Below are 25,593 nucleotides of genomic sequence, written 5' to 3'. Positions count from 1 at the left end.
CCTGCCCATACGTTTAAGTTCTTGGGAAATTATGTGTGACTTTCCATACTCCAATGTGGATTTTCTGGTGCCCAATAACGAAAATTTTGCCTATTTACAGAATCATTTAAAAAAAAACTTCGCAAAACTCTATTCTGCGGATGTGTCCATTTTCAATAAGCTCCTGAATTAAATGAATTTTATATGGATGCCATTTATTCCTATGCAAATATTTTAGAACACATGATTTACTAACCGACTGATCTGCAACAACGTCGAGTCGAGTTGATTTATGTGGATTTTCTTGTAAATCGAGCAAAATATCTAATAGTCTGTCTGGGACGGCCCAGGTCATATTTGTCTCTAACATGACCAAAATCTTTTTTCAATTTTTCTTACCACTGAACATGTAATAGGCCTATCTGGGTACTTACTGACATTTACGTAAAGTAAAACATACTGTTTCCATGCTATTAAATGGTAACAAGGTCTCAAAAATCAAATATACCTGTTAAAAAACTATGAAAAAGCATGTTTGAATATGCTCAAATGACCCAAACAGTTGCAAATTTATTAATAATGTTAGCATTGGGTATAAGACATGGCATACAAAATATACTTAAAATTCTATGCAGAATTCAAAAATGGAATAAAAAATAGGTGTTTCCATTTAAAAAAATGAAGTCGTTGCTTATATTTGGTTTACCCTGTATACATGAATTCATCATCAAAAAAATCGCGACAAAAAATAAAAATCGAGCGTTGTTTTTCGAAATCGAACACATTCTTGATTTCCCTCTGTATATTATAATTAGAATTAACCTAACACAGATTGATTAGATATTAGTTTGAAGATAAGGTATTGTAATTGTAATATTAAGATTTCATTTTTGCACTATGTTGTATCCTAAATGAGTAGAAAGTACCTGGTCAAACATTTGTCATTGGGTTGTACTATGCTTGGCTTGCTCCTAAACCTGATCGGTGTCGCCGTCTGAAACTTGTTAATGGCTTCAGCCATTGAGACGAATTTGCTTGGTTGACTTTTTAAATCATCTACAGAGGAATGTGGTTTATGTTGAGCTAGCTTACTTAAATTGCCCTAAAATAAAAACGATGTATTAAATATTTCTTTGTATCATTTTAAGTAAAATGAACGAGGACAAAACGAAATACATGGATGTTAGTAAAAGAACAAGAAGAGACCTTAGGCTAGAACACAATTTTACAATGGGAGGTAAACACAATATAGGTGCGTCGGGGTTACAATCAACCAGGAAAATAGTATATCCGACGCACAGTGGTCAATCTTTGGAAATTAGAAAAAAAAAGGTGAGGATTATTTAGCATAAAATAATAATACATTATTGCAACAGCTTTTGTACGATAATAAATAAAAATGAAGTTTAAAAATAAAGTGTTTAATTTTTTCATTTTGTTCAGTTTTCTTAAATTTTACAACAGTTTGAATCAAGTAGTATAGTGAGTATTTGCACACGCTACATCAACGTGCCAAATGGCATAAGCCTATTGTTAACCTCTCTCCTGGAACTCTAGTGCTAATTCGCAGTGACTTAGCACCGCCCCTGCAGTGGCATATATCGAGTTAAGGAGGTACATCCGGGTTCGGATGGAGTAGTCAGAGTCGCTACTGTTCCAACCAGTAATGGCACCTTAAAGCGACCTGTAGTCAAGCTATGTCAAATGTCACTGAAAAATGCAATGCATTTTTGGTGGGCGGTATGTTCAGTTTTCTTAAATTTTACAACAATTTGAATCAAGTAGTTCATTCTTCATTCTATTTCAAATTTTCATTAAACTTTAAGCTTTAACTCAATTTCGCTTGGCTCACTGTGTAGAAACAGTTAGTTAAAGTATTTCTATCCAAATGCATCCAAAAGAATGTTTTGATGCCTTATAAATCGCTATAAATCGCGTAAATCGCTAAACCGCATCGTTCACGTATCTACGAGGGTTGTCTTTTAAGGTTTGCATATGCAGCTGGAATAAAACAAAAAATAACTTTTAACGACTTTATTGTTTTTCAAAGTATTCTCCACGAAATTTAATGCACTTTTGCATGCGCTCAAACCAGTTGTCAAAGCTGTTATTCCACTCGTTTGTGGGTACTGTCAAAATTGCATTTTTAAAGGCGTTAACTGCTTCCTCTGGCGTCTGAAACCTCTGACCACGCAGTTCATTCTTGATTTTTGGAAAAGTATAGAAATCGTTGGGACTTAGGTCGGGACTGTACGGAGGATGATCCAATAATTCGACGTTTTGATAAGTTAAAAATTCAATAGTTTTCCGGGCTGTGTGCGAACTTGCATTGTCTTGGTGGAGGATGATTCGTCGTTGTGGGTTCGCTTTTCGAATCTCAGCGATGACTTTCGGCAAACAAATGGTAATGTACCAATCGGCAGTAACAGTTCGTTGATTCTCCAGAGAAATTGTTGCAACATGACCTGCTTTTGAGACAAATGTTGCAACCATCTTTTTGGATACACTTCGAGAACGAATGACTTTTGTTGGCTTTTCTTCATCTTGAAATACCCATACAGACGGCTGACGTTTATTTTCAGGTTCATATGAGTAAATCCATGATTCATCACCACTGACAATGCTGTACACATTTTTAGAGTTTCCTGCCTCAAAGCGGTCTAGAGTTGTTTGACACCACATCACCCTAGCTTCTTTCTGTTCTTCAGTTAACAGATGCGGTATCCAGCGGGAAACTAATTTTCTTACCCGTAATTCTTCATGCAAAATTTTTTGAATTGAGGTCTTTAAAATCGCCAATGAAGCCTCAATCTCACGATATGTCACATGTCGATCTTCCGTGATAAGCATACGCACAGCATCGATGTTTTCTTGGGTGACAGCCGTTTTTGGTGCACCTGACCTTGGATCGTCGCTAAGACTAACCCGTCCACGCTTGAATTCTGCATACCAACGAGAAACTGTCGACTGATGTGGTGCTTCATTACCGAAAACAGAAATCAACTCAGCACAGCATTCTTGTTGAGATAATTGCCTTCGAAAATTGTAAAAAATGATGGCCCGAAAATGTTCTCTGTTTAATTCCATGGTATGCGCAATTTGCTACCTTTAAAAATTCACTGTAGCTGTAAAACTATATGTATCGCACTGATGTTTTGAATTTAAGAAAAGTAAAGTTTGAGGTTAAGTTTGACTAATGACATTTGATTAGTGACGTCCTCTATGTTTCTATATGCAAAACTTAAAAGACATCCCTCGTAGTACCACCCGCTACAATCCCGTGTTTATGAGATAATCCTCATTTCGTACTGAGAAAAAGCTGGCCAGCTAACGCGAGTGAAAAACTGTAATCGAGAGAAAATTAGGTAAGGTCTCACAACCATTAATTGTCAAAAAACAATAAATACAGTCCACTTTTCTCAACAGTGACCTTTCGATACAGTACTTTCTTAACAAAAATAAAAATCAAATAGACAAATTTTCACAAAATTATTTTTTTTAGTTTTAAACTAATTTGAAAAACCTATAATTGAAATATTGATCCTTTGTTTTAATCTGAAAGGTTAACAATTTTTTATGGAATTGAAGAATCTCGTAGCAAAAAATCAATTAAACGACGCGATTTCAAATGTTTTAATTCCTCTTTTGTCATTATTTTGCATTTTGATAAGTTATTTTTACATTTTGGTATGCAAACTACGCAAAATTTTTAAAAAATAGTATTTCTAACAGACATAATTTCCATGTTTGGAGTGATTCAAATCCTCATCCTGTGAGATCACAAAATTATCAAGATGTCTGGCAATTTAATATTTTTTGTGCTATCAGAAATGATCGAATCATTAAATTACACTTTTACGAAGAAAACTTAAATGGCAAGTCACTTATAAATTTAATGCATATTACGTTTAAATTTTTAATTCTGTATCAATTTTTACAGGAGAAGGATATTTAAATATTCTAGAGGATTTGGATACAGAATATTTAATGAATTTACCATTGGCAGAACATCGAAACATTTATTACCAACATGATGGTGCACCACCACACCGAACCTTTTCTGTAATAAGATTCTTAGACGCATCATTTAATGACAAGTGGATTGCCAATAACGGACCTATTTTGTGGCCTCCTCGTTCTCCGGATCTAGGGCAGTTACCTAGATTATTTTATGTGGGGAACAATAAAGAATGTTGTTTATTTCAATCCATTAACAACGCAGCAGGATTGTATGGAAAGGGTTAGACAAGCCGATCAACCCATGACGAGCTAATTCGCAGATGTGAAAAATGCTTAGAAGTTCAAGGAGGAAATTTTGAACATTTGTTAAAATAACTCATAAAGATAATTCATAAGATAATCACAAAAGTAAATAGGGCAATTTAATCAAGAAAAAGGGCTCTTTTCAATGAGAGTTTTAAAAAAGTGGCTTTCCATTTGAAAAAAAAAGTTTGGGTTAATTTGGATCCCCCTGTAGATGAAAAAATACAAAAACTATCTTGAAATGTGAAAAAAAATAAACAAAAATCGACGGGTCTCAGGAATTTTGCGAGATAAAATTTGATTAGTTTTAACTGAATTTATTCCAGTTAAAGTCACCACACTGTATAAGCTTACTCACAATCTTATTGATTCGCCCCATCTTTTATCAATGTTAAACTTTAGAGTACCAAGATGTAACTCACGGCTTACCGAAACATTTTATTGTCCTCATTCGAGAACTAACATTGGTAAGAAGTCACCAATTTTTGTTATGACCACAAATTTTAACAGCATCTCTGCTTTGTGCGATATACATAACTGTTCTCTTAGACAAGTAGTTATTTTCACTAGGGAAATTTTCTCCCCTCTTATTTAAGTTAGATGTGTAGGTCTTATAGCTTAAGCACATATTGTATTTTTCACTTTTGTTTTTTCATATTTTATATCTGTTGCTTGGTGTGCTAGCTTTGTTCTGTAAATGGTTTTGTACTGTTGAACAATAAATAAATAAATAAATAAACAAAGTTAGGTAGGATATTGAAAAGAAGAAACGAGCTCAGAGATTAATAGATTAAACCTCAGATAAATAAAATTATACCTCAAGTAAATTATTGTATTTAAAACTTATTGAACTTAATTTAAATTAAGTATATCGAATCATTAAAGATTTGAGTTCATATTTCTTTTAAATACGTAAATAAGTCTATTTTCTTTTTCTTTTCAATTTTTTGAGCGTGTGAGATAGTATTTTCTAAGTTGATTTTTGCTATAAGTGACGTAATACCCAAAAAAATAGGAAGAAAGAAAATGTGCTATATTACGTAAGACAAAACAAAATCTTGTGTACAAGTATCCTAAAAACTAAAAAAATCAAATACACTTTAAATTTCAAACAAACATAACATCTAAAACATTTTACCATAAAATTTACACACATTATCAAAATAATTATAACAAAACAGATTGAAAAAAAAGCATCTTTTTGATAAATTTGATTTAAAAATAAGTAAAGCTGTCAATAAAACAGAATTTAGAGGAAATAAATTAAAATATTTAATAGGAAACAAACTAAAACACTAAAATGATGTCAGAGCACAGGTCAAAAGGTATCATTAAAAAAATCGTCAAGGCTATAATATGCCCTGGATAATAAAAGTGATTTTAATTCCTTTTTGAATTTCTTAACTTCTAAAATTTGTCTGATACATAGAGGAACATGGTTGTACATTTTTTTGCTAAGGTATATAAGTGAGTTCTTGGTGAGGGAGGATGTAGGGATTGGTAAGGGAAAATCGTTAACCTGGCGAGTCATATGACCAGTGTTAGAGGGAGGTTTAGGACATTTATGAATAAGAGTAGCTGTTTCTAAGATAAAAAGAGAAAAAAGAGTTAGGATTTTTTGAGATATAAAGAGAGGTTTACAAGAATCTCTTAACCCAGCGGAACATAGGTATCTAACTGCCTTTTTTTGAATCACAAAAATTATGTTTAATAATCCCTTGCTGCTTAAACCCCAAAAAGGCAAGCCATAACGAAGATGGGACTCAATAAGAGAAAAGTACACTGAACGTGCAACTACCCCTCCCAGCTTATGCCCCGCCATTCTTACTGCAAAGCATCCAGAGGATAATTTTGATGCAAGATTTAGGATATGATCTTCGAAGCGAAGGCGACCATCAATGGTAATACCAAGGAACTTACTAGTGCAGCGAAACAGAGACAAAAAGTCGCTTATTTCGCGAGATAAAAAAATCGGAGTACAACCAGATAAAATGCCTATGTTATTATAAAGTATATTAGTGAGCATCCGAAATGACGATTTACGATATTTTTTAGTGGTCGAGAGATTTTTTATTTAGAAAAATAGCATAAATTGGGTAAATTCGAAAAATGCATATTTTTAGCTTTTACACATAATATCTCAAAAACGGACAAAGCTAGGATATTAATTTTTTCACCAAACTAAAGCTTATGTATTACACTTTCTAACAGATGTATAGATTATCACACCGTATTTTGCTTTATATTTTTAAATGGCGTTAAATGGCTGACGTCACAAAAAAATACTCTAAAATTTCACTAAGCGACTAACTTTTTTATTTCCAACTTTTTTCACATACATGCTGCGAACAAATTAAGACAACATAACCAAAAAGTTTTTGAAGTAAATTTTTTTAATTTCTGGTTTTTTTGCTATGAATTTTACAAGACCGCGCTATCTATAAAAAACTCTCGCAGCGTGCCTCCCCAACCTGTGCTAGCGGCATAATTATTGGAAATGCGAAGCATGCATTTCTCTTATTTCTCTATTATTTGTATTGTTTGTGTTTTGTGGTTTGTATCGTACTTGGGCCTTCCAGCTCAGTTGACTGAATACTGTATAGCAGTGTAGTTGGATTTATTCCGCGTGTTTTAGTTATTTAGATTTGGTTTCTTTTTGACATTGTTTTTGACATTTTTACAGATGGAGTGTATTATTTATGAAAAACCTGTGAGTGACAGGGACAAATCTGTGATGCAAAATCCGAGAGTGCAGGGTCTGTTATCAATTATTGGTAGCGCTTTACAAATAGGCTTTACAAATTTTAATACAAGTACATCTTCAGAATTTTGGAAACCTCAAAAGAGAAACAAAATAAAAACATTTAAAGACAGCCATATAAAACATGCAAAAAATAAATGTTGAGAAGAATATTAGGTACTGCACAACTGAAAGAAATTAATTTAGGTGAGATACTCTCACATGAATTAACCCTAGTACCATTAGCTATGTTCCATGAAGATGGTTCGATGCAGAAAATAAATAAATCGGATCTTGCTAAAAAATTGTAGTTTTATCTAATACATCGGAAAAAGTTCCTGTAGTATAGTCTTTAATAATAGATGCAATGGCTACAATTCAGGGAATGAATGAAAAATAGTTCGAAACGTTTAACGACTTTGGAAAAGTTTTTTTGAAGAAAATTGTGGACTTTGCTCGAGAATGTACTGAATGAATGTAGGCATCACGCATCACCATAGTTTTTGATACTTACAAAATTTCTTCCATTAAATCAGCTAAAAGAATTAGACGTGGAGAATCTGATGTAGCACAATTTAATATAATTGGAACAAGAAAAGTTCGAGATCTGTTAAAATTAGTCCGCAATAAAAGATCGTTGTTAATATTCCTTACCGAATATCTGACTTTAAATAGCTCCACAAATCTTTTAAACGGTGAGGCTTTAATAATTGCTGGAGGATTTGAAGACCATGAAAAAGTCATTTTGTTGATCAAAAACATTCCTGAGCAATATTTGAAGGAGTTATATAGCAATCAAGAAGAAGCTGATACACGGATGATTTTACATACAGTGTACGAATCGCAATATAGTCAACGAATTCTGATAAAATCTATAAATACAGATGTGTTCATTTTATTGATTTATTTTTGTTGCTCTTTGACTGCATTAAAATCAGTTGAATTATTGATCGAATTGGGACACGGTGCGAAACGACGATATGTTTCAATAAATATGGTTGTTGAAATTCTAGGACAAGAAATTTGTTCCTGTTTTTTGTCCATGCACTGCTTAACTGGATGTGACACAACTAGTGCATTTTATAAAGTTCGGAAAAGGACCGCATCTGACATCTTAAAGAAGAATCTTCTTACACTCAAAGATTTGGCAATATTACCCCTTCTTCCAGAGGATAACGCATTGCAGCTGGCTACAAAATATGTGTTGTTGATATATAAAAATAAAGATAAAAATAGAACAACATTTAATGAATTACGCTTGCGTATGGCTACAACGACTGCTGCTGCGGTTGTAAGCAGTGCAACAATCAAAAAGAGGTAATAGATGAAACGCAGTTATCTGAAAACGACGAAGAAGAGGCTGAATTCTAAAAACAAGGTATACCTTATTTGTTACGAGAATTAAAAAAATGTAATGCTTTTATTTTTGTACTTTTAGTTTTAAAAAAATGGACTTCTCTCTTCTAAATAAATTGGTCTGCTAAAATAGCATTAAAAAATCATCTTATATCAGAAATATATATTTTAGGTGTAACATTGTATCAACTAAGCACGGAAAAAAAGACTCTTCGCAGTTCCACCGACAGGCAGGCGCCGCGCCGTCGCGTCGATCCAAAACCAGCACGGTTGCGTCTATAACCTCAGCAAATATTTTTAAGCTTTTTAATTACGCGGCTTTGTAAAATTCATAACAAAAAAACTATTTGTCAGAAATAAAAAATTTTTGCTTTAAAAACTTTTTGGATCTTTTTTCTTAATTTGCTTCTCAGCATGTATGTGAAAAAAGTTAGAAATAAAAAAGTTTGTCACTTAGTAAAATTTTACAGTATTTTTTTGTGACGTAAGCCATTCAACGTCATTTAAAACATATAAAGCAAAATACGGTTTGACATTCTATACATCTGTTAGAAAGTGTAATAAATGAGCTTTATTTTGGTGAAAAAATTTTTCTCCTAGCTTTGCCCATTTTAGAGATATTATGCGTGTAAGCTGAAAATATGCATTTTTCGAATTTACCCAAATTTATGTTATTTTTCTAAATAAAAAATCTCTCGACCACGATAAAATATCGTAAATTGTCATTTTGGATGCTCACTAATATACTTTATAATAATATAGACATTTTATCTGGTTGTATAACAAAAAATATTTTTGAAACAACTCATGGCCTATTTCGCTCCAGTATACAGCTTTCTTTGTTTTGCAAGGGGGAGTTTTCACTAAACATAAGGCCCTGAACGTCACACTTAAATCCCATAATAAAGATTTTGCCCACATTAAATACAAGCCTGTTTGCAACACATCACTCCGATAAAATCTTAAGATCCTTAAAAACCTGGGCTCTAACATTATCAGAATCTCTATGATTCCATAAAATGGTGGTATCATCAGCAAACTGAACCACTTTGCTCTGCAGTTTTAATGAGCCCAAATCATTTACATAGAGCAAAAATAATAGCGGTCCTAACACTGAACCCTGAGGTATTCCAGTTTTAAGGGATCTGGAATCGGATAAACATTCAGATACTGTAACTTTTTGGGTACGATTAGACAGATAGGATTCCAGCCATTGCAATGCCACACCTCTAAAGCCATAATTATTGAGCTTAGACAGCAGTATTCCATGATCTACATAATCAAATGCCTTGGATAAATCGCAAAACACTGCAGCCGCGGACTCTCCAGAATTTAAGGACACATAGACCCTCTCCAAAAAGCCGAAAATAGCGTCATGAGTCCCTTTTCCCGTTTGAAATCCAAACTGATTTGCAGATAAAATGCAATTATGATGCAAAAAAGTTTTTCAACTCTTGGGGAGGGTAGATAATATAGAAATTGGACGGAAATTACAAGGCTCACTCAAATCTCCACACCTTATAAAGATGGATAACCACTGCCTCTTTCAAACATGCTAGAAAGATGCCATTATGAAAGGAATTGTTTATGGCAGAAGCTTATGCATTCAATGCTGAGTCAGGCAAAATGAGTAGTAATTTTGATGATATCCCATCAGCTCCAGCTGATTTATGGTTGTTTAAGCTTTTAATTGCATCTTTAACGTCAGTAAGGCTAACAGGATAAAAGAAAAAAGAATTTTGAACTGACACTTGTTGAATATAATGCAAAGGATCAATATTAGTATTCACATCCTTGAGCAATAAATGAGGAATATTACAGTAATAATCATTTAAACTATTTGGTCTTACTTCTGGTTCTGAAACTTTCTTGTGAGAATGCCTGAAGTCATTTATAATTGACCAACATTCTCTCTGCCTATTTGAGGACACATTCAAGCGGCCACTATAATATTTAACCTTTGCTGCTTTTATCGTCTTTCTGTATAGACTACGATATTTATTTATTTACGGAATCCATTTACAAAAGTGTTACATAGCATACCCATATAAACATATATATTTAGATACGAAACCATCTATAAATCAAGGAAAGGGGATGAGTTAATTAATTAAAGCCCCTATGAAATAATATTCTTTAACTGCCCCTTAAAAGATGTAATCCTAGAGTCAAAAAAGCTTATCTGTCCTGACAGACCATTAGCACTTCGAGCCATTCGTGTAATTGGCTCATTAATACCATAATTAGTACGGTGGAATGGGACTGAAAATATTTCTGATTGTCTATTCAATCTGGAAGGCACCCTAAGTTTAAAAAGAGACAATAACTCGGGACAATTTATAGTAGCATGTAAAACCTTATGCATAAAACATAAGTCGAGTAATGTTCTTCGTGACTCTAATGTGGGGAAGTTCAGGTTATCCCTGACCCACTAATAGTAATACTCCGGTCTCCTGTAACCACATCTAAAAGCAGCCACCCTTAAAAATTTATTTTGAGTTTTTTCAATCTGCTCAATGTAGCAGTTATATGATGGGGACCACACAATTGAGCCATACTCCGAGATGGGCCTAACTAGAGAGCAATAAAGTAATGTAAAAGTAAACAAAGACAAATCAGTTGTAGACCGTTGGATAAAACCCAGCATTTTCATTGCCCTACCAGTCACCTGATTGATGTGACTCATGATGAATATTTCTGATGATAAAGAATAATGTTTGCATTAGTTGTATACTTGCACAACTTAGCCAAAAAACGGAGGTTTTTAGCTGAAGTTCTGAGGCCTGCTGTGACCCATGATTTTCTATTTTTCATTTTAAGCCTCTTTTTAGGAAAACACTGATTGATCTTGTCACATAGCACATGAAATAACAAAGTAAACGGGTCAGGCGCCATTTCAACTGCATTCCAATTAACCAAAGCTGTAGTAGAAGAAAAAGCATTGAAATTTGCTCTGCTGAAAATTCTTCCTATACAGGGTGTCATTGAAATGGTGTAAAAAACTTCGGGGGGTGATAGTACTCCTAAAAATTTTAAAAAAAGTTCCTATAACTATAGGGTGGAAAATGCATATTAAGGGAGTTAGGGGCACTGAAAGGGTAAATTTAAAAAACGGTTTTTTGAAATTGTAGGCTTAAAAAACGAGATAAAATTTCAAAAAAAAATCCTCTGCCATAAATTTTGACCCGAAATCAAATGGTGATACTGAAAAATAATTTGGAAAATCGGAAAGGGTAGTTTTTGCAAGGGTAGGGGGTTAATTCGTGAATAACTTTTTTTAGGTTATTTTCTTCGTAACGTGGGTTCATTTTTTAAAAACTACATACTTTTTCCTACAAAAAAGGTACTCTTGTTGCACATCGCCCAGAACGATGGTTTTCGAGAAAATTGAAGGCAAAAAGTTTGCTCTGATGGGCTGCTAACTGGTTAAACAACATAAACTTATGAAAGTTATGGGGTTTCAAAAGTAAACAAGTAGTTATTAAATAATTAATTGAAAAATCTAAATTTCGTGATTTTTAAAACATCGTATTGCTTTAAAAAAACGAAATAAACCAATTACCAAAATTCCTTATTAAATGCATACTTATTTGATTCATTAGCCTAGTTTACACCGCGAGTACCAAATATTCAATACGCGGACCCAATCCCCTATTCTCAAACTCAACGTGCGCGAGTTGACAAGTTTACACGTAATTTTGTAGTTTTCTAATACATGATCTACCAGCACTTTGGGAGGAAGTTCCCATAGCACAGAGGCAGATCACGTATTTTATGCATGATGGTGCACCAGCTCATTTTCCGCTAGCGGTGAGGAATCATTTAAACCAAGTTTTTGAGAGGCGTTGGATAGGACGTGGTGGTCCACAAGCTTGGCCAGCAAGATCACCAGATCTTAATCCATTAGATTTCTACTTCTGGGACCACTTGAAAACTTTGGTTTACTCAGTGCCGATTAATACTGAAGAGCAACTACGTCAACGCATTATCGACTGTTCCAATCAAATTCGTACAACCCCAGGGATATTCCACAGGGTACGCAGATCATGGAGAAGAAGAGCAGATGTCTGCATTGAAATAAATGGTGGTCACTTTGAATATTTACTATGAATGAATTAAGAAATGCATTATTTTAATAAGGAATTTTGGTAATTGGTTTATTTCGTTTTTTAAAGCAATAAGATGTTTTAAAAATCATAAAATTTAGATTTTTCAATTAATTATTTAATAACTACGTGTTTACTTTTGAAACCCCATAACTTTCATAGGTTTATGTTGTTTAACCAGTTAGCAACCCATCAGAGCAAACTTTTTGCCTTCAATTTTCTCGAAAGCCATCGTTCTGGGCGATGTGCAACAAGAGTACCTTTTTTGTAGGAAAAAGTATGTAGTTTTTAAAAAATGAACCCACGTTGCGAAAAAAATAACCTAAAAAAAGTTATTCACGAATTAACCCCCTACCCTTGCAAAAACTACCCTTTCCGATTTTCCAAATTATTTTCAGTATCACCATTTGATTTTGGGTCAAAATTTATGGCAGAGGATTTTTTTTCGAAATTTTATCTCGTTTTTTAAGCCTACAATTTCAAAAAAACGTTTTTTAAATTTACCCTTTCAGTGCCCCTAACTCCCTTAATATGCATTTTCCGCCCTATAGTTATAGGAACTTTTTTTAAAATTTTTAGGAGTACTATCACCCCCCGAATTTTTTTACACCATTTCAATGACACCCTGTATAATGAGGAAGTACAGTGTTGCATGGAATCCTAGCGTGAATGGCTTCATGGTCAGAAATACCATATGAGAGTACTCTACATGACACATCATTTAAATTTGTACACAAATAATCAATAGTAGTTGCAGATGAGGATGTTATATGTGTGGGTGCAAGGAAATACAGTGTTGCATGGAATCCTAGCGTGAATGGCTTCATGGTCAGAAATACCATATGAGAGTACTCTACATGACACATCATTTAAATTTGTACACAAATAATCAATAGTAGTTGCAGATGAGGATGTTATATGTGTGGGTGCAAGAACATGCATCTTTAAGTCATAAGATTCCAATATACTTAAAAGGGATGTATTATATGATAGCAAGCTTACATCAGTGAAGTTAATAGTAAAGTCACCAGCCAATATAACTATGGAGTCTAGTGACAATTAGGATAATAGAGAATCAAGTTTGTCCAGGAACATACCAATACCTCCTGTGGGTGGTCTATAAACACAAAGAACATATAAATTAAATCGCTTACAAAAACAAAGGGAGAATTCAAAAACCTTCTCCAACAGAAAGCTATCATACTTATTAATTTTACAGAAGAAAGCTTCAATTGTTTGTTTAATTAAAATAGCTGTACCTCCATGTATGGAGTGTTGGCGACAAAAAATTGATATAGGAATATAATCAGATATTAAGTAGCCCATTATAAATTCGTCCCAACAATACAGATTTTACTTTATTCAAATAGTTATTTTTTTCCATTTTAATTATTTTCGAGTTTACTTATTACTTTAGTTTACAAAGTATTACATTGCTTGAAAAATTTTTGAATGTATTATTATCAACACACATATTGTTTTTAATTATAACATTTCATTCTTATCTACAATGAATACTAGAACAAAATTTTGATTTTATTGCCGAAACTGCTGCTAAATTTTCAAAAATCAACAAAAAAAAAATGATGAAATTTCAATTAAAAACTAATTATGTACAATAATTATTAAATGTTGATAATTTTAACATTCTTTATTCTACTGAAGTGCGGAACATTTGCCAAAAGTTAATATTAACTAAGTAATTGAATAAACAAAATTATTATTATATAAGTAAAAGAATAAATAAAAAAATACCTTGACTGAAAAAAAAGATGCGTTTTTAGCTAAAGTCACACACCAACTAATCTAACTTTGAACTTAATCAATTTTTCGATAAAATCGTATCTTCTATCTAAAATGTTACTATTCAAAAACTCATTTATTAGGACTCAGGTAGAAACGACAAAAATGTTTTCTTTAGTTTGCTAGGGTTCATCTTTAGGTTGTTTATTATTTTGTTTTGTAAAGATGAATTGCATATAACTAGGTAAAGATGACTAAGGGCTTTTTAATCATGGCAATGCTGTCTTATACTTTATTCTACTTACATGGCTAGCACCTCTTTTAATAGGACCCGCGCTCATTTTCTTTAATTGCTCATTTGCTGATTTGGAGTCAAATAATTTTCCTTTATGTAGTTTATTTGATTCATCGTCCGAATTAATGCACATAGATTGTGTTTTTGAGCTAAAAAAAACCATATACAAAATTAAATATTATTAGTAAGAGAGGCAAAAATTAAAAGCCTTAATTCTTTATAGAAATTTATTCTATGTTTAACGTTACAAATGTATTTCAATAATTACCATTTATCTTCAGTTTTCTCTTGAATATTCTGTAGATCTGGCTTATGGTAAGTGTCTTTCTTTGTCTCTTCGTCAAACATTACCAGATTTCCAACGCTAATTGACCTTCTCATCCTGTTTGGTCCTTTAAATTGGAGTTTATATTTAAAATCGCATGCTCAATAATTTAATTATGAATAATAAATATTATTCGCATTTTAAATTATAATAAATAAGTAATTACCTGAGTTGTCTTCATTCCCTGACTTATTAATCCTTAATTGAGCTGCTGAGCAATCTAGAAAAACCAAATTCTTTTTATGGCAGCAGTATAATAAACAATTTTGTTGAAAAGATAATTAAGTTACAGTGACCGCCTAAAGTTCGGCATAAATTCGATAAAAATTAGAGACATGATTTTTTGAGAAAACGCTCGGACCCGTCGATTTTTATTTTAAGTTGCGCAATATTTCACATAAATTTTTGTATACAGGGTGGAACAAAAAAAAATGACGTTTTAAATGGAATGCTATATTTTTTATTATATTTATCAAATATAGGCGAAATTCCAAGCAAGTTTCGTATCACACACCTTATCTCAAAACTCAACTGTTTCCGAAATATTTACATTTAAATAACAAGAAAACAAATAAGTACGTCTATTTACAAATTAAGGTAAAATCGAGGATAAAAATAATGTTAGAAACACTGCTAATTATTTCCATGATTGCACTTGTACAGAATCTTCATTTTCGAATGTCACTGTCAGTTTGAAAATGAATAGTTTTTATCAGAATAAATTATGGCTAATTTAACGGAAACCCAACGAATTGAAATTTTGATGATGCTAGGGTACGGGGAGCATTAAAACATTCTGCCACCCAATCCAGCCATAGCCCCAAATTTTGACCAATCAAAATTGATGTGGCTACTTTGAGTGCACAATGTTATTGTATGCGCTAGATTGGGTGGCAGAATGTTTTCGACGCAGAGGATATCTATTATAATTAACAAACAATATGTTTGATGTTAAAATACTTATATTGATTTTTGTATTCAGAAAGATAGATTTTATTTTAATTAAATTGCTATTTATATCTATAGAAATAGACTAGAGAATATAAATTAAATTAGACATTACATTTTTAAGCAAGGATCAGTACGTAATATTTGAAAAAGCCACATACTAAATAATATATCGTGTGATAAAAACTATGTAACGTTATAAATGAGTTCCTCTTAGAGAGTCTTTTGATGAATATATTGATTTAATAGTTAGTTTTAAATATTTGTATATTTTTGAAATATTAGGTATATTTTGCAATCTTTAAAACTTGGTTTTGCTAACGAGATAATGATATTTAGATATTGTATCGGAATGATGGGTATATCATACTTTATATGTATATCACGCATAAGCGCAATTTTTAATAAATTTAAAGGGTTTATAAAAAAGGGGTATTAATTTAAAATTTAAGTTCAAACACTTTCAAAGACACGCAGGATTTACCTATATTTAGATACATACATATGTAAGTACATACTTACTTTTTTATGGTAGGTAATTTATTTAGGCAGATAGTATTACTTGTAGGATTATTACTTGTCAATAAAATATGAAAATATCAAATTTATAGAAATTAAATTTATAAACAAACAACATATTTTTAGGGTTTAAAAATGGATATAAATACATATAATTATTATGTAAATGTATATTAAAAAAATATAAACTAATCCTTTATATTATACATAGCTGTATTTTATATACATTAATTTACCTAAGTTTAATGTGCATCGCCATGTTTTCAGGCATTGGGACGATTTTCCCGAACGTTTTTTGCCAAATTATGTGGCCGTTTGGCCCTTTTTCTTAAAGATTCGCATTGGGCTGGGGGGCCTATAGGAGCTCTTTTGCATCCCCCTACTACTCCTGGTTTTCGTCGAGCAATAGCAGTAGGTTGCACATTAATAGCTGATCTCCTTTTAACTTTAAGTTGGCTGCAGCTTCCAGCTATATTTAAAAAAGTTTCCCAAGCATTTTTTGTTTTAATTGAGCTCAGTCGTGACATAAATTTGGTTGAACTTTGGGCAGTGGTACCAAATTTTACATGATTTTGCTTCATTCAAATAATAAGTGTGGTAAACTGATCCTCACTAATATTCTCCTCTTGCTGAAGGTCAGTTAATGTTTGGTGATTATTAATATTATTATCCGATATTAAACCATTGTTTAAGTTTACATCAGTATCCAAATTTTCGTCAGTTTCACCCACTCGTTCAGTCATGTTTTGACTTGTAGATGTAAATGGCATATAAAAATCCTTTGATTGGACATTCTCTCCAAAAGCTGGGTGAGCCATTAAAAACCTTGATTCGACACTAAAACTTGGAGTACTTAAAGATGCTTTTTGAAAATAATGCAGAACTCCAGCCTGGTGTTTACAAAAAGAGCCTAGCCGTCCATCTTCACAGCTGCAAACTCCGTTTGAAATATCAACGTCATACTTTTTATCCGAATTTTCACTCGGGACAGAATATAGGGTATGAGATAACTGGAAAATGGCCTGTTTCTGCAAGTATTTCATTTTCCCAGCATACCTTTTTAAAAGCAACCTACATGTCGCATCTCTCTGATAAATATAATTTCTTAGTCTTCGCAGATAGTAGTCTTCCATTGCTGTGCAACAGAAATCCACTAGGGATCCTTATTTCTTGAAAGCACGATATCTTTAAATAACCTAACACTTATCTCGCTGTAATTATTAGTTTGATGTCCGTGGGTTGTTGCGTCTCTATAGGCTAAACACCAATCTGTCCGCCTGTTCCAGTTATCCGTTAAATATTTTTGCCATTCTGGCAATGAAGCAGAATTTAAAATTGCCAAGTTAAATTCCTCGTTAGCTCTATCTTCTGTAGACGCTACTAAAATATTATGAAAGTTTTGATAAAACTCTTTTCAATGATTTGCTGGAATACCATGTTTTTTCTCCCACAGCCAGCGCCATACCGCTTGTAACATATGGAACCGACAAAGCAAAGTTTTGGAATTGGGCCACACAGATTTTAAGGCCCATCTTTCAGAATTTGAGTCATCAGTCATAAAAATTTTCTGAAAACCTTCTGAAGCCCGCAAAATGAATTTGGCACCGAGTTCTTTAGCAGTTCAAATCCTGCTTGATAATCACTTGCTGACTGTCCTGAGGTTATAATTATTGCCAAAGGAACTGCACCAATTTGACAAGGTGTCAGTAAAAACGTTAAGCAATGATTTAGTGAATCGCATGATGATGTACTGTCAACAAATACTATATCTTTGGCGAATGGCAAATTATGTGCTCTTTGCACAATTTTAGTTACTACTATGAGAGCAAATGGGTTTTCTGAATAATTTATAATTATCCCCTTTGATTGAAACTCTTCTTGCTTCTCAACAATTTTCTAAAAAAAAACACTATGCAGTTTTTGAAAACTAAATAGGTACTTATTTTTAGAAAAACCTTTTTTTTTGAAGAAATTAGATTTTGTATTAATTTTATTATTATACCTACTCGTAAGTTGTAATAAAACTAAATAATATCAATGGTCTAACTCAGTCAGAGGGGCGTATCCGCCAAAAAGTAAATTTTACAGGAGAGATGAAAAACGTTTAATTAATTTATCGGAAATGTTTAAATATTCAAAAAAAGATAAAAATGTACCCTTTAGGGGTATTATATACCCCTAAAAGGCATATTTCAAACTTTTATGATAAATGGATTAAATGTGTTTTATTTCTCCTGTAAAATTTACTTTTTGGCGCATACGCCCCTATGACGTTAGACCCTCGATATGTAGGATGTAGGTATAAGCCAGTTCTCAATCAGAAAGCAAGATTTAGTTTTAGTGTTTTAAGAGTTTATTTTTAAAATAAACTCTTGTACTTCTCGTATAGCAAGTTTGCACGAAAAGTATTTTCGCTTACATTTGAATACTCAAACATTAAAGGTAGTTTTTTCGTATCCATCATGAATAAATATCAATCTTAAATAAAAATGTATTTGCATAAATGTTACCAAAACAAAAAACAATGAGCGGGAAATCATCACAACACGCAACGCAACCAAGCACTTCTAGCGGACAAGTGCATCCTCAAGCCTCCACAATCTCGACATTCTGACCCCTGATGTAGCGCATACAATAACATTATGCCACTCAAAGTTGCCACATCGATTTTGATTGGCTAAAATTTGGGGCTATGGCTAGATTGGGTGGCAGAATGTTTTAATGCGTACGGGGATCGAGTGCGCACGCAAAAAGAAGTAAGTGAACTGTTTAATGCCAAATACCAAAACCATCCTATTTCTCAGTTAACAGTTAGTAGAATAGAGTTTCAGGTCATGTTAGGGATTTGCCAAGTTCAGGTCGTCCATAAAATGTCTGAAGAAACAAAATTACACGTTCTGCTCTCCGTCGAAGAAAATCCAAACAATGCAACTTCACAAATTTCACTTGATAATAATATAGCCGGAATGTCAGTTAGACGCATCTTAAAAGCAAATGAATACCACCCTTATAAAATTAGACTAATACACGAATTAAATGAACGATCCTGATCGAAGAAACCAATTTTGCGAGAAAATGATGAACATTTGCAATAATAACCGTTTGTGTTACGAGTTTTGTTTTCGGATGAAGCAACTTTTTGTTTAAACGGTGTCGTAAATCGACAAAATTGTCGGCACTGGTCAGTGTTAAATCCACACTGGGCAACTGAGGCTCATACACAGTACCGTAATGTTTGGGCCATACTTTTTCGAAGAAAACTTAACAGGACAACCCTATTTGAATTTTCTTCAAGAAGATCTTATCCCTGCTTTGGCTCGACCCAGACGAACAAGACCAGACAGTGTTCCCAGGAAGATGGATAGGACAAAGAGGGCCAACAGAGTGGCCGGCCAGTTCACCACACCTAAATCTCTGCGACTATTTTCTACGGAAGTAACTGAAAAGTAAAGTTTATATTGAGAAGCCAAACAACGTAGAAGTTTTGAAAAATAGAATTAGATATGAAATTAGACGTATATCACCCGAAATAATTGATAGTGTTGTACATGAGTTTGTAAACTGTCTTGCTTTTTGCCAAGAAGTAAATGGGGATCAGTTTGAACACTTGATACATTAATAAGAGTTTTCACAGTTTATAACACTTTATCCTCCATTTTAACTTAATTTGTAAATAGACGTACATACTTGCTTTCTTGTTGGTTAAATGTAAATACAGTGAAAGTCGCTTATAGCGACGGTGAAGGGACCACGAAAATTACGTCGCTATATCCGACCTTCGTTATATACGACCTGTTTTTTTTTCTAGCAAATTAATAAAAGATAGACTTTACGATAGCCAGAAGAAATAAAAATTCGCTATCCAATTTGTTTAAAACAATTTATTAACCACTAATTTACAAATTCACAACATTTAACAGATACATATTATGTATGTATGTAGTACCTACACCTTCTCCAGTTTTAAGACTTGAAATAATCTGTGATTTTACTGTTTCTTTGTTCGAGTATCATAATAGATGCAGTCAATTTTTTTCTTTAAATTATTAACATGATTTACCAATATTTTGTCCGATGAATAGTTATACAAAACAAACTTTTTAATAGTATTAGTGGCTTGAAGAGTTTCTGCTGCAGATGGAGGTTGAAATTCTTCCCCTTCTGAACCCTCATCTTCGCCTTCCTCTTTGTCCTGAGAGAAGGATAAGATGTCGTCTACAATTTCTTCTTCACTTAGATTGTTGCATACTTCCAAACTATTTTCTGCATGTAAGAACTTGGTCCATTGATCATCTGACAATGCAGCAGACTTTTTTAATACAGCCAGCGGAACCTCATCTTCCTATTCAAAATTACAGGTCAACCAAATAGTCGTGGCCTCTGAGAATCGGGTGCGCGGTAGCAAGACTCCCAGTCCAGCTGGAGAGCTCATTTTTACTTGTGCGTTCGGAGTGTTTAGAGAGTTTACATCGGCGTATTAAAGTTAGTTGTGAAAAATTTAAAATAGTGACCTTTCGTTCATTTTTTTATTTTTAAAATGCCTTTTACAAGTAAAGTTACGAAAAAAGTGTTGAACGGTCAAAGTCGTGAGATAATTAGTAATGTATTGAAGTTCATGCAAGCAGAAGCAGTTGCTGGTGAAGTTAGTATTCCTCTACAAAAGGTATGTTTTTAATTTTTTTTCATAAATTTACTTTTGATTTCAAATAATGATAAGCTTTTATTATTTTTTGGTACACATTAACAATTTGACATTTCTAAATGTACTATATGGAGTATATACAGACCACCGAGCAGCAATGCACAAAAATTTATTAGTGAACTGGACAAGATCATGGAAAGTGAAAAAAATCCTTGCTTAATTATAGGTGACATAAACATAAACTTATTAATAGATTCTCACATAGTATATGAATATAAAAATGTAATATCAATCAACGCCTTTGAAATAAAAAATAACTAGACAATGCTACTCGAACAACACAAACAAGTAAAACAATACTAGATCATATCATAGCAAATAAGAACAGTGCAAAATAAAACTAGATGATCATATGGTTTCTGATCATAAAATAATAAAAATAACTCTTAATAGAAAGGTGGAAAAATACAAGAAAGAAAGAATTATTAAATATAAATTAGATGAAGAAAGGTGGATTCAAATGGTGCAAGAAAAACTACATGGAAAAAATAATGGTGTACAATCCTTCCAAGAATTGGCTGAGATTATTGTTAACTCTAAAAACCAATGTTCTAAGAAATATACACTAAAGATTAGATCTGCTAATGATTGGATTACTCCGGAGTTTATAAGAAAATTAAAAATACGGGATGAACTATATATTCGCTGGAAGAGGATCCCAAATGAGTTTACAAAAAGAGAATTTAAGAGCATGAAAAATACAGTAAATAATATGCGAAAGAATTTGCAACAGAAGTATGCTGAGATGAGATTTAAGGCAGTGAGTGGAGATTCTAAGAAGACATGGAGAGTGATTAATGAACTTTATAAGAAAAAGAAAAACAACAATACTAAAATAAAGCAAATTGAGATAGATGGACAAAAAATTACAAACGAAAAACAAATTGTACAGGAGTTTAATCACCATTTTACATCTATAGGAAAAAAACTTGCCCTTAAAATGGAAAAAACTCAAACTACAACGTTTATAGAGGAGGAAACAATAAATACCATTTTCTTAGAACCTACAGACAAAAATGAAATAATAAATACAATTTCTGAATTGAAACAAAACAGCTCTCCAGGCCTGGACAAAGTTACCACCAAAGACTTTAGAAAAGAAAAGATTTCAAGAAAAATTAACCCATGTAATAGGAGATATTGTAGTGACAATGGTTAATGGAATATTAGAGACAAGAATTTTTCCAGAAGACTTAAAAACAGCAAATATAATACCAGTGCACAAGAATGGAAAATGTGAGGATCTAAACAACTATAGGCCTATTTCGCTACTGAGTACATTCTCCAAACTAATAGTAAAAATAATTAAGAAACGTATGACTAGGTTTATAGAACAGAATTTTCAATTCGATGACCAACAATATGGATTTCAAACAAAGAGTAACACCTTGGGAGCTGTCTCGGACCTATTAGAGTATGTGTCAAATGAAATTGATCAACAAAAATATGTTGTAGCTGTCTTTGTCGACCTGCAAAAAGCCTTCGACACTGTTGATATTAAATTGCTGCTAAGTAAAACTAGTAAAATGGGATTTCGAGGCATATGTGGAAGCTTACTAAGGACATATTCAGTAGGTAGGAGACACTACACAACAGTAAACGACCAAAACAGTGAGGCAGAGACTTTAAATGTGGGGGTAGCGCAGGGGTCAGTGCTTGGACCGTTGCTTTACCTATTGTATGTGCATAGCCTAAAATATGCTGGTCTTATGGCTAAGTATTTTATGTTTGCTGATGACACAGTTCTAGTGTTCTCAGCCAAAGACATTAAAACCCTTGAAAAGGAAATAAATGACTCTTTAGATATATACTATAAGTGGCTGTGTTATAATAGGCTTAGTATAAATGCTACCAAAACTGTCTACATGATTGTAAGTAATAAAAATAAAACAAAATGTGATATTAGTGTACATGTAAGCGGCAATAAACTTAAAGAAGTGACAGACTACAAATATTTAGGTTTAAATAAAAATAATAAACTTTCATGGAATAATCATATACAAAAAATTAGTGACAAAATATCTCCTATGCTTGGTGCTTTGAGAAGGTGCTCTCACATGTTAAATATTAAAACAAAAAAATTACTCTATAACAGCTTTATTGAACCACATTTGAGGTACCTTATAGTATGTTGGGGAAATGTTCCAAATTATTTATTAAATAAAATACGAGTGCAAAATAAAGCAGTTAAATTAGTTTATTCTTTAGATTATTACACACCAAGTGATATAATTTATAAAAATACTGTTATTTTAAACATTAATCAATTAAGAACCTATGAACAAATTCAATTTATAAAATGTATACAGTTAAATAATATTAAGACTAGTTTAAAGGGAAAATTATTACAAATTAAAGACTGTCAAAAGTATCAGCTAAGAAATAAAAACATGTTGAGAAATGCATTGGTGCGAACAAAAAAATGTCAGGACTCTCCATTGCATAGTGCAATAAGTGTCTTCACTAAAATTCCAGAAACTATTGTGAATCTAAAAAGCTACAAAAATATGTGTAAAAGACTAAAACAATACCTTAAGGTAAACTAAATAAATATATTAAATATGTAAGGCTGTAAGCCATAATCTCTATATTAATCAAGTAATATTGTACTAAATTTATTTAGAATTATGTTCCTAATTTTGTTGTATTTTTTTCTTTTTTTTTGTTAAGTTTTAGGCCCTGGTGCCAGTTTGTAAACTGTTTTTGGGTCATAAATAAAGTTATAAAAAAAAAAAAATAATAAAGCTGTGTTTTAATTTATATTGATATTTCAAAAATTGTATTATTTAACTCTTTTGCATAAACAAATTTCTATAGGATATTGCTCTTTTTTGCATTAAATTTAAAGTGCTGTATTAAGTTGCCTGACGCTGTTTTAAACCTTGTTACTGTGTGAAAAACTGATTCTTATTATCTGATCTTTTATCTTTGTAATTAAAAAAAAATGTTTCTATAAAATAATATAAAACATGTAAATATTCTATCGTCACCTAAAATAAAAAAAACTAATTTATCTCATAAAGGAATGATAGTGGCAAATTTTTAAAATATATGGAAACTTTAACACTGTTACAGCCGAAATTTATTTTTTATAGCTTGCACCCTGTATATTACTTCTATGTTCTGCAAGTGTGATAAATCTTTAAAAAGAAAATTAAAAGGGCTTTAATGGAAAATTAAAATATGGCAGACAGATTTTTAAATAATAATTTCTTTTGAAGGTTCAAGACCGTGTTGCAGCGGCAACGGGCGTTTCCCTAAGGAGTATTCGCAGAATTAAGCAGGAGGCAACCCAAATGGAAAAAGACGAAGCAACAATGTTTTCAACGCCCAAAAAAAGACGTCAAAAGAGAAAAACAAACACTCTTCTTGACGACGCTGATTTAGGAGTTTCCTAGAAGAACCGTAATAAACCATCACATCACAGAAAAGACGGTCCCCACGTTAAAAACAATACACAGCAAATTTGTAGAAGACACTGGCTATCATGGATGTAGAGAGACTTGCGTAAAAGTATCCACAAAATTGGTTTTCGCTGGAGAAAATTTAGTAATAACCGGAAAATATTAATGGAACGTCAACCTATAAGATTGCTTAGAATAGAATTTCTGAGAAGGATGCGAAAGTATAGGGAGAAAAATCGCGACATAATTTACATGGACGAAACGTAAATTTATGCCTCCCATACGCACTTAAAAGGATGGAGTGATGAAAGTTCAGAGGGGATCAAAAAACCTATTGGAAAAGGACCACGCCTTATCATAGTACACGCAGGTGGAGAGAACGGATTTATCCCTAACGCATACATAAGGTGGAAATCAAACAGCACAAGTGGCGACTACCATCACGAGATGAATTTTGATAATTATAAAAAATGGGTAACGGAAAATCTTATTCCTAATCTAAAACCAAAAACTGTAGTAGTAATTGACAACGCTCCATATCACAATAAACAAGCAGAAAAAACACCCACATCTTTAACGAAGAAAGCGGAAGTGCATGACTGGTTACGATTAAGGGGAATACCTTATGATGATAATATGTTAAAGCCGCAACTATACAATTTAATAAAGCTGCATAAGCCGAAATATAAAAAATATGAAATAGATGAACTCTTTAACGCAAAAGGTCACGAGGTATTACGGCTTCCTCCATATCATCCCGATTTAAATCCGATCGAGTTGGTTTGGGCTGAACTCAAAACATACGAGGACAAAAAAAAACATAAATTTTAACTTCAATGAAGTTTATTTAGAAAAAGAACCAACCATAGACCTAGTTGTCGAGCAGCTGATAATTAACTTGGATTCAACGAATAGTGATACAGAAAGTGACACTGAAGATGACGAAGATAGCGAATTGTCTGGAATAGAGGAACTTGACGAAGATGATGGATCACAAAGCTTAACTGTTGAAGAGGATAGAACCTATGTTAATTTATAAATGTTTGTTGTGTGTTCATAAATAATATTTTATTTCGTGAATTTGCATTTTATTTATCATCAACCACCTTGTATACAGGGTGTCATTGAAATGGTGTAAAAAAATTCGGGGGGTGATAGTACTCCAAAAATTTTAAAAAAAGTTCCTATAACTATAGGGTGGAAAATGCATATT

General features: G+C 32.6%; 1 protein-coding gene and 1 long non-coding RNA gene across 2 annotated transcripts in view; one reads left to right on the top strand and one right to left on the bottom strand.

The window, feature by feature from the left end:
* The window catches only part of LOC126733812 (targeting protein for Xklp2-like), a 119,216-nt gene that overhangs the window by 76,758 nt on the left and 16,865 nt on the right, over nt 1–25,593 (bottom strand). Inside the window, exons 3-6 of the mRNA XM_050437226.1 lie at nt 14,974–15,027; nt 14,751–14,874; nt 14,493–14,631; nt 906–1,081 (exon numbers count right to left, since the gene is read on the bottom strand). Of these exons, the coding sequence (XP_050293183.1) occupies nt 906–1,081; nt 14,493–14,631; nt 14,751–14,874; nt 14,974–15,027 (493 nt within the window). The remainder of the gene's footprint in view (nt 1–905; nt 1,082–14,492; nt 14,632–14,750; nt 14,875–14,973; nt 15,028–25,593) is intronic.
* Nucleotides 7,816–8,682, top strand: LOC126733821 (uncharacterized). Its single transcript, XR_007659877.1, has 3 exons — nt 7,816–8,360; nt 8,421–8,457; nt 8,511–8,682. It is a non-coding gene; the product is annotated as an uncharacterized LOC126733821 (long non-coding RNA).

Source organism: Anthonomus grandis, chromosome 3 (genome assembly GCF_022605725.1).
Source record: "Anthonomus grandis grandis chromosome 3, icAntGran1.3, whole genome shotgun sequence".
Lineage (NCBI taxonomy): Eukaryota > Metazoa > Arthropoda > Insecta > Coleoptera > Curculionidae > Anthonomus > Anthonomus grandis.
Note: the sequence above shows the minus strand (reverse complement) of the source record. Positions and strands in the feature narration are given on the sequence as shown.